This window comes from Fundulus heteroclitus, chromosome 12 (genome assembly GCF_011125445.2).
Source record: "Fundulus heteroclitus isolate FHET01 chromosome 12, MU-UCD_Fhet_4.1, whole genome shotgun sequence".
In the NCBI taxonomy this organism is placed as follows: domain Eukaryota; kingdom Metazoa; phylum Chordata; class Actinopteri; order Cyprinodontiformes; family Fundulidae; genus Fundulus; species Fundulus heteroclitus.
Genome location: NC_046372.1, coordinates 8,409,752 through 8,418,792, shown reverse-complemented (window position 1 = coordinate 8,418,792; position 9,041 = coordinate 8,409,752). Strand labels below are relative to the sequence as shown.

General features: G+C 36.8%; 1 protein-coding gene across 1 annotated transcript in view; it reads right to left on the bottom strand.

Annotated features, from left to right (window-relative positions):
* Positions 1 to 625: 625 nt before the first annotated feature.
* ipo11 (importin 11) overlaps positions 626 to 9,041 on the bottom strand; it is a 157,162-nt gene continuing 148,746 nt past the window's right edge. Inside the window, exon 30 of the mRNA XM_036143880.1 lies at positions 626 to 2,468. Coding sequence (XP_035999773.1) covers positions 2,304 to 2,468 — 165 coding nt within the window. The 3' untranslated portion in view covers positions 626 to 2,303. The remainder of the gene's footprint in view (positions 2,469 to 9,041) is intronic.

Genomic DNA, 9,041 nt, shown 5'->3' with positions numbered 1-9,041 from the left:
TGATGTAGAGGCGGGGTTTCCAACTGGACAGAAAGACCATGGAAAACCAGGAAGTCGGCAATGGAGGACAAACTCATCGTCGCTGTTTGTGCCCATCATATTAACTATGATCAGTCGAGCTATCGCCACAGAGACAGTAAAGGACCTTGCATTGAGGAGGAGTAGCAAGGATCTCAGGTAAGTTGTCAAAAACCTTTACCGTGGTAAATATTTCCACACGTTTGAAGAAAAGAACAGGGTAGCTCCTCCTAACGTGCATCAGAGGAGTCTGTCCACACTTTGCTCAGAACGTCAAAAATGCTCTGCACAAGCGTCCAAATTCAGCCGTTGGATGCCTTTTTGACGCTAAAATCACATTTGGTCTGAACGCAGCAATAAAAGGGTCTGATCACCTTGTCAGGTTCAGCTGGTAAAAATAATTTGCACTTGCTTTGTAGGTCAAATCTAAGCCCTAACCTAAAGTACATTACATAGTTTGCACCACTGGTTGTTGATCAGGGTCAGGGCTAATAATATGTTTATGATCAAAACATTTTTTTTAAGGATTTCCAGCAGGGTCAGTTTGTTAAGTTAAACAGATCCTAAAAATCAGAGATGGGTAAAGGAAGTCGACACCTGCTCTGGCTGAGTACTTTACATTTTATTGAAGGCTTAAGACAGGAAGAAACAGGGATTATTTCCCACAAAACAAAACCAAGTGTAACTTCTGTGTATGTGGCGTTCAAAACTTAATTATTACTACAATACAATAATTAAAAAAAATAAGTAAATAAATTCTCCACTGCTAAACTGGTTAAGAACTGAACAGACAAGTAAAAATGTGGCTTTCAGATTCTAATAGATAAGTCTGAAAGCATAAGGCTGTAATTCTGACAGTGTCGAAGGAGCTACAGTCAGGATCATCATCTTACCTTTGAGGCTCATCAATCGAATGTAATGAGGGAACTTCTTTGCTCCGTTAATCACAAAGGAATCAATATAAAATCCAGAGGTTCACATTTTCTTCAGATTGGACTTTTTCCCTTTTATGACTTCTACTTTACAACAAAGCTATTTTGTTAGCCGTATATTCACAATGAAAAGGGGTAAAAAACAAAACAAAAAAAAACAATAAACAAATCTGCCAACGTCAAGTAATGTATTACTTTCCATCTCCAATTTTGTAAACCTCTTGAGTAACTAGATTGAGGAAGCTACAAAAACTGAAAAACAAACACTTCTCTTTTCAGATAACATTATCAAAGCGTCATTTCTAACTAAAACAGGCCTGTAGAAATGTCACAGCAGCGGGGCCAGTGGGACATTTTTTTGTGATAAGCGAACAACTTAAAAAGCTTAAGAATTGATTAAATCAGATGAAACAAAATGGAAAACATGACCTAGGAGCTCCTGATATTTCCACAAAGGCTGCATCTTGGGCCAAGTTGCACCAAGATGCAGAAAAATAAAGTTTAGGTTTTTAATCCAACTTCAGTCCTGCTCTGAGACCCCCAATCATTGTGTTAAGGATGGAAGAAAAATAATAATAATGTAAAACAGTTTTTGGTTATTAAAGTGCTCTGACACACCATCTATTAGCAGCAGTAGGTATATACATAAAAATGTAGTTCAGCACACTTATGAATCAACAAAATTGTTTAAAAACGTCTGCATTAACGGACAAAAATAACATGAAATGAAAGAAAAAAACACAATCAGTAGTAACTTCAAGCTCTTATTAGAAATTGAAGAAAATTGTCATGCCGATCATACTATACATACAAAATTACACTTCTTTTTTTTGTCCTTTAAGAATAGATTCTGTAAACACTGTTTTAGATCCTTCAGATTTTTCTTTTTTACACATTTCTGCTACAATCTGGCTGTTTTTAACCCCCCCCACTGAAAAACAGTCCGAGGCTTTTGTTCTGGCTTACGCAGCTGGTTTTTGCATTTTACTCAACAGCTCCAGCATCAACATTCATCATCGCGTTTAACCCATCTCAAGTCAAACTGTTCGAAAGTTAAGAAACTAGAAGAATTAAATGGAAGCTCTGGTGTGGTGATGTCTACCTGTGGGTGTTTCAACAGCCTTTAAACGTATGTAGGCACCCACAGATAACATCAAAGGAGACCAAAGAGTGGTTGACAAGGCTCGGACTGAATATAGATAAGGCATAGTCTGCGAAGAGGTTGGGGAGGTCTGAATCAGGAGTTCACGCATGGGGTGGATCGTTAGCCTTTTATGGACTTTTTTTTTTTTTTTTTTAAATGGTGGTGGGGCGTAGCATTTGTGTAATGAAGCGAAGGACTGCATGTCTTATTCAGAGGGCTTGCAGGAACTCCTGGAGCTGCCTGACGAGCTCTGTGTCCACAGTCTCCATCAGGGCCCCGAAGCTCTGGTCCCCCATCAGGGCTTGCTGGGCCTTCAGTTTTTCATAGACAAACTGCTGGAGGGACACGCTGTGGACGGGGTCCTCCAGGGCCAACTGCAGCAGAGAGAGAAAGCAAGAAATGCACAAATTAGTTTAAAATCAAGTCTTTTAAAATGTTAAACTTTGAGTAAATTAATTAGCTGTAAGCTACAATAACCAAAATGAAAAAAGAAAAAAAAAAGAACTGTGTGTGAGGAAAATATAAGCTTAAATGTTTTTTTTTAATTGAATTACTGAAACAAATATATTTATTAGGACCTACTTGTTCCAGTGAGACAAACTATTCCAAAGAAAGTGATATTGTTAGTGGTGTCATACTGTGGCTAAATAGTTCAAAAGCAAACACTATTTACAGATAATTCATTCTTTTGATATATATTAGCTGAAGACATTTTTTTAAATCTAAATTCCATTATTTCTTCCTTGCAGAATCACACATATAGGGATATTTTTTTTAATAAACGAACATTTTGTTCAGGCTTCAAAACATATATTTTTTGACAATAGACATTTAGCTATTTATAACCGAAAAATCTGCAAAACAAACAATGTAGGATTTGTTGCTATTTTTAATGTAATGATCTTACATTATAGGACATAAAAAAAGGAACTTAGTGTTACACAACCTGTTGGTAGAATACATACAGTTTGGAACGGTCCCAGACAGGTCATTTGACATCCAAAAATAGATTTCTGTTTTAATGGAGAGGCTATTTACATAAGTAACAATAAGCACGTTGTAGGAAGTCTACCATGTAGCACCTGGATCAATAACACTCCAACTCCAAGTCAATTTTGACTAAAAAGTGAAGAGAAAAGCGACTCCGACATGTTGCCATTTTTAAGTCGGGCATAAACATTGAACAAAGAAGTGGGAAAGAAAATGATTCAGTATCTGTAGTCACAGCCATTCATCTTACGCAGAGGAAAGCACTGGAAAAACAATCCTTGACAATAGAGAGAAAAAAGGCCGGGGAAGTTGGATGGCTGACTCGAGTTGATACATTTTAGTGGGTAAGCACCCAGTCATTTGTTTTCTGTGAAGTGAAGCCAGAGAAGAGGCAAACAGCAGCACAGTAGAGGTTGAAAAGCTACGCAAATAAACTCAAGAACAACATAACTACTGTCAACATCATTCCATGAATAAAACTTTTCCTAACCAAACTAACAAGATTTTATTTGCTTACTTGTAAATAAAATGACTAAAAAAGCAATATGCTTATGTTATTTTCAACTATCAAATAAGACATTTTGTATCAATGTATTGCTTCTTCGGTATATTCTGTCTCTTATTAAAGTTGATCTTATGCAACACTAAACATTGACATGAGGAAAATGTACTCTTTGCACAAGGATAAAAGAACATAAATCCCAACAACGAAAGAAGAAAAAAAAACACTGAAGCAGGCAGAAGCAGAATATTCCAAAAAAAAAAAAAAGAAAAAAAGAAAAAAAAGTTTAGTCCCCAATGCATCATGGGAAACTTTGACATGGCCTTGCAATCAAACCAGTGAAAAACTACCATCTAAATTGCATAATTCCTGACCTGGGTGGAGAATATTGATCTATGTTGCTGTATGTGTGAGTGCGTCATGGCCTCCGAAACGCTACCGTATTATTCAGACCATAAGGCGCACCGGATTATTAGGCGCACAGTGAATTAACGTGTCTATGTCCACACATAAGCCGCACTGGATTATAAATCGCATTAAATATTCTTCCCAAGTGTGTAATATCACTCCGCCCCTCCACGTACACAGCTCTCTCCTGAGGGAGAGAGAGCTACTCATCTCTGTTAGAGACTACACTGCCCTGTTTCTAACAAAAAGCCAAAATTAACATTTTGTTTTAGGTAGCATGCATGCATGCATGCATACATACATACATGCATACATACATGCATACATACATACACAGCCAGCCCAGGTATGTAAACAAGACACTGGAGAAAAAGATCTAAAGCAGGGGTCTCCAGCTCTAGTCCTCGACAGTCAATGACACACACCTGAATCCAAGAGTTCAATTACCTACTAAACATGTGATACAGCTGTTTGTTATAAAATGTGCCTGCAAGATATTTGGGATCAAGCTTTGATTCAGAGATGGCTTTTTCTTATTACATAATGAAAAGAAAAAACATAGCGATAAATATCATATCGGCATTCAGGCTAAAAATATTGCAATATTATTTTTGCTCCGTATCGCCAAGCCATACCCTCGTTCAAACAGACTATATCACACTGTGGCTTTTGCTCTCCATACCAAATAGAAGCCATTTTAGTCGATAATATACCTGCCAATGGCTCTGTGGTCTTGCAGCATGACGGAGAGCCCTCCTACGTCAGAAATGCAGGTCGAGTCTATTTGTGACGAATGAAGGAAACGGCTCACTTTTCAAAAACCAGGTGAGTCATAAAGGAAGTCAGACGCAGGAAGTGTGAAGCAGATCTGGTACATTTCAAAGTCAAGTTCCACACCAAACAGTGTTATTGCCAGTTTGACCTTGCAAGGCTTACCTATTGATGCATTCATTTATCATCATTAAATATGTAATAAAATATCCTGTTTTTAACCATCTGGTTATCTGTCAGGGCCGGTCAAGCTGATTATTTGATTCCAGTTGACTGCAGATTTTTCAGGGCATCTCAAGCACAACTTTGAAAATCTTGGTATAGAAACTCCCTTTCTAATTATCTATTTAGCTACTGTCACTTTATTTTCATCTGAAATCTTTCATTTTATTGGCAACATGACCTCCTTAATTAAGATGACTGACATGATATCTCTTTGGCAGATCAATCAGGTGTACTTTCCTTTTACAAAAATCTGGCCAATTTACTCAACGGTGACTAGCATGTTAAAATGTGTGCATTTTCTATTGCAGTAAAGAAAGCCAGCACCTCCTGCTAGCCTAAGTTAGGGCCAAGTTGATAGCAACAACTCTGACCATCACAGAAAATACTTAAGACTGCAGCAATAAACAAGAAGATTTCCTAGGGGTTTTTTTTTTACTTGTAAAATGAATACTTTGAGGTGTACCTTTTAAATACAGTCTTCTCTTACACTGAGTTTATTTTGATAATTTTTACATAAATCTAAGGGAAAATGCTTTAGAAAGTCTAGAGGTGTAACATTTTAATCATGTTTAATAAAAGGGATGCTAAATGGCCTTTTATGAATGCTTGGAAATAAGTGGTAATACAAAAACAGGGTGTGCGCATGAAAAAGTGCATCTATTTAGCAAAGCAGCGTAAATCGATAACAACACTTCAGGGAAATGGAAGAAGGGATAAGAAGACTCATACAGATGAATCAGCAGAATGTTAGAAAGACCTTGTGGGTACACAGGAGATAGAAAACGCAATGCTGCTTCTACACAGCAAGACTGTTGAGATAAAGAACAATGCACTTGAGACATGATGTGCTGGGACTTTGCTTGTAACATCACTGATACAAAAAAAAAAAAAAAAAAACTGTAGCTTCTATCACTAAGAACCATAAGTTTGATCCACTGTCTCCCCGGGGAAAGAATCAGAGGCAGAGATGCAGAGACAAGAGAAGTTCAAAGGAAGTATTAGGCAAGGAGAGGTAGATTATGTTCTAGACTGAGAAGAAATGTGAGAAAGTGGGTTAAAACAAACATCAAAGACACATATGACAAGAAAGAAGATTGTTGCAATATAATATAGAAGACAAAGGTGGAGCCAATCAGGTAAGTAACCATAGACCGGCCAACTTATAATAAAAGGCTTTGTTAAAACTGAGAATCGACAGAAGACAGAATTGATTTCTTCTTTCAAGTATTCATCAAACTTCTGGTACCTTTTTTCTAGAAAAGAGTGGCTCTGCTAACTAGAATTTGCCTTATGATATTTTCTTAGCATAATTGCTTCATCTCATGTCAGTAAAGGCCTTGTGTCACTGTGGATAATGACACTCCGTTAACAGTTTCAACCAGCATCTTCACAAGCTGTTATATTTGTTGTGTGATTAGTACACACTTTATAAGAAAAAATAAGTTTTGGGACACAGAACCAGTCTCATGGACAGTATCATGGCTGGACACTGCATATTCCCATGGTGTTTATCCTTGTATATGATTGTATGAACAGATGAACGTGGTACATTTGGGCACCTTGATATTGTACCCCAGGACGAACTTTACCTGGAGAAGTCAACAATTCTCTGCTGAAGCAGCGTGTTTGAGGAGTTCCCCTTAAAAATACATCCACAACTCAAATGTCTCAAATATTTTTGATGAACCTAGCAGAAGCTTACACGACAATCACCCTTGTCCCCGTTTGCGTCAGTCTCAGCATCCCAGTAAGCGTACATAATGGCTTGCGGATCATCACAGTCATGTTCTGCCTTAAACATACAAGGCTGAGAATGCCTTGCAGCTGCCAAGTTCTCTGTCTGATCTTTATTTTTATTTTTTTCCTCGAAGGGTAAAGTCTGTCAGATTGGATTAAGATGCGTCAGAATCCAAGTTGCAATCAGTCAAAAAAGTTGCCTATTCAGAAAAGGAAATACTAAACCCCAGAAATCATAGTCAAACTCACTTCTTTGTGGAGATCCAGGTTTTTACTTGCTGTTTCGTGTCAGTCCTTTCAATCCCTTGAGACGTCAGTGACTTGAATGTTCACAGTTCCTGAATATTTTAGGGATGCTTTAAAGAAAATTGTATTTTATAAAATACTGAAAAGACCTTATTTTCTTAATCCTGCTCTATATTCCAGTATAATATTAGCCTTAATAAAACTACAACTCTGGCCATCAGCTTTAATCTTCACAATAATGTTTTAAATTGATTTCATTTCAAGAAAGACAAATTAGTCTAGTAAATGTTTAAGCTAATTTTCTGCAATTGGCTTGATGGAAAACATTAAAGGTATTACGAATTAACTGGGATTTTCAAGTCTTTAGAAAAACTTCTAAGAGCAATGCTGAATCAATATATGATTACACAAACACAAAATAGAAAGTTTGGGGAGTTCAATGCACTCAATGCTCCAATTTGCAAAGGACAGAAGACAATAAAACCGTTCATTAGCTCAGAGGTAGACTATTTAAAGAAAAGTTATTAACGTGTAATTGTTAGCGCCTAACCAGAACAAACAGGGTGCTCAGAATGCAGTAGAGTACACAGTAGGTCAGATATATTTTTTGGCACTAGTCGCTAGTGGTTGAACGACAAAGATCCACAGGTTTGGGCTCAAACCCAGGACAGTACGTGGAGGACTGAAGCCTCTGAATATGAGTTGCATGCACTAACCTGTGCCAATGCTGCACCCCAGATTTTTTTTAATTCACTAATTTATTTTGCTTGCCTTTCAGGGACAAGATAAATGGTTCATATAGAAAAAAAAATTAAAAAGCTTAGGGATATTTTTATCTAGATTGCTTTTTATTTGCAGATCACTTCTAAAAGTTGTGAGAAAAAGAACATTTGGTCAGAATTAGAAAAAAAGGATGTTAGTAAAAAAAAATGTTTCCATTTGAATCTTCTGAAACGATTAGCAGTTATGTTAAAAAAAGAGCCTGTTGTCATTCATAATTACAACTGACCCATGTTCAATAAGCAGGGTTTCCCCCACTGTATTAAAATCCCTGGCTGGCCGCCAGGCTTTAGGCATATTTTATTTAGAATTTATTATTTTATTTCAAATTTGTAAAAAATATATTTTTTTTAGGATTTACGCCACATAATGGCTACATGTACCCATTTATGAAAAGACAGTAAACTGTGGTCATTAAAGAATGGACATGGAGAGCAGCAGCACAGATGCTGTTTAATTTATATAGTGACTGATTACTTTAGACCAAACGATGTCGAGAGACCATTTTCCACACCATTACACTGCCATCACCAGCCTGGACTCTTCAGGACAGGGAAGGCTGGGTCCACACTTTCAAGATGCTTAGGCTAAATTCTTCCTTTACCATCTGTGTGATGCAGCAGAAATGTACAGCTTCATTGGGTCCCTGAGGATTTTCTTCCTTCATCTATCCAATTTTTAAGAGCCTGGGCCTGCTGCGTTATCAGAGCTGTCTCTCAAGACCTACTTATCTCCCCTCAAATTTAGTGTCAATGACTTATTATACAACTTTAATGAAAGCAATCCAGACCTATATGAATAATTGGAGTTTTCATTATGCTTATTCTTGTATCTATAATCTTTTTTGTTGAATTAAGCTTTATAAATGGTTGCATAATACTTTTAATAAATGCAGGTTTGCTCTGAAAACATACATTTTAATCAATATTTTAGCAGCAGCTATCAGAGTAATTGTCACTTTTCTGTTGTCAATAAAATCAGTTAGATGACATTGCTTATACCTTTGTTCTTAAGTTTTACTTTGTTGCATTTGAATCCTGGTTGCATCTAGGTTTTGCCCATGATGAAATCCTCATGAAATTCTCAGTAACTACAGTATGCACAATCCCTAATTATTTTTCTTGATTAAAAAAAGAGCAATACAAACATAACATGGTATCACAATATTGGCAGAAGAATTAGCAACTGTTCACAGTAAGTTTAGATTTTTTGAGGCAAGTTCTCTTTTACCATCACAAAAAAAAGATGTGCATAATTACCAGAACGCTAAAGGCAACACAAAGATAAA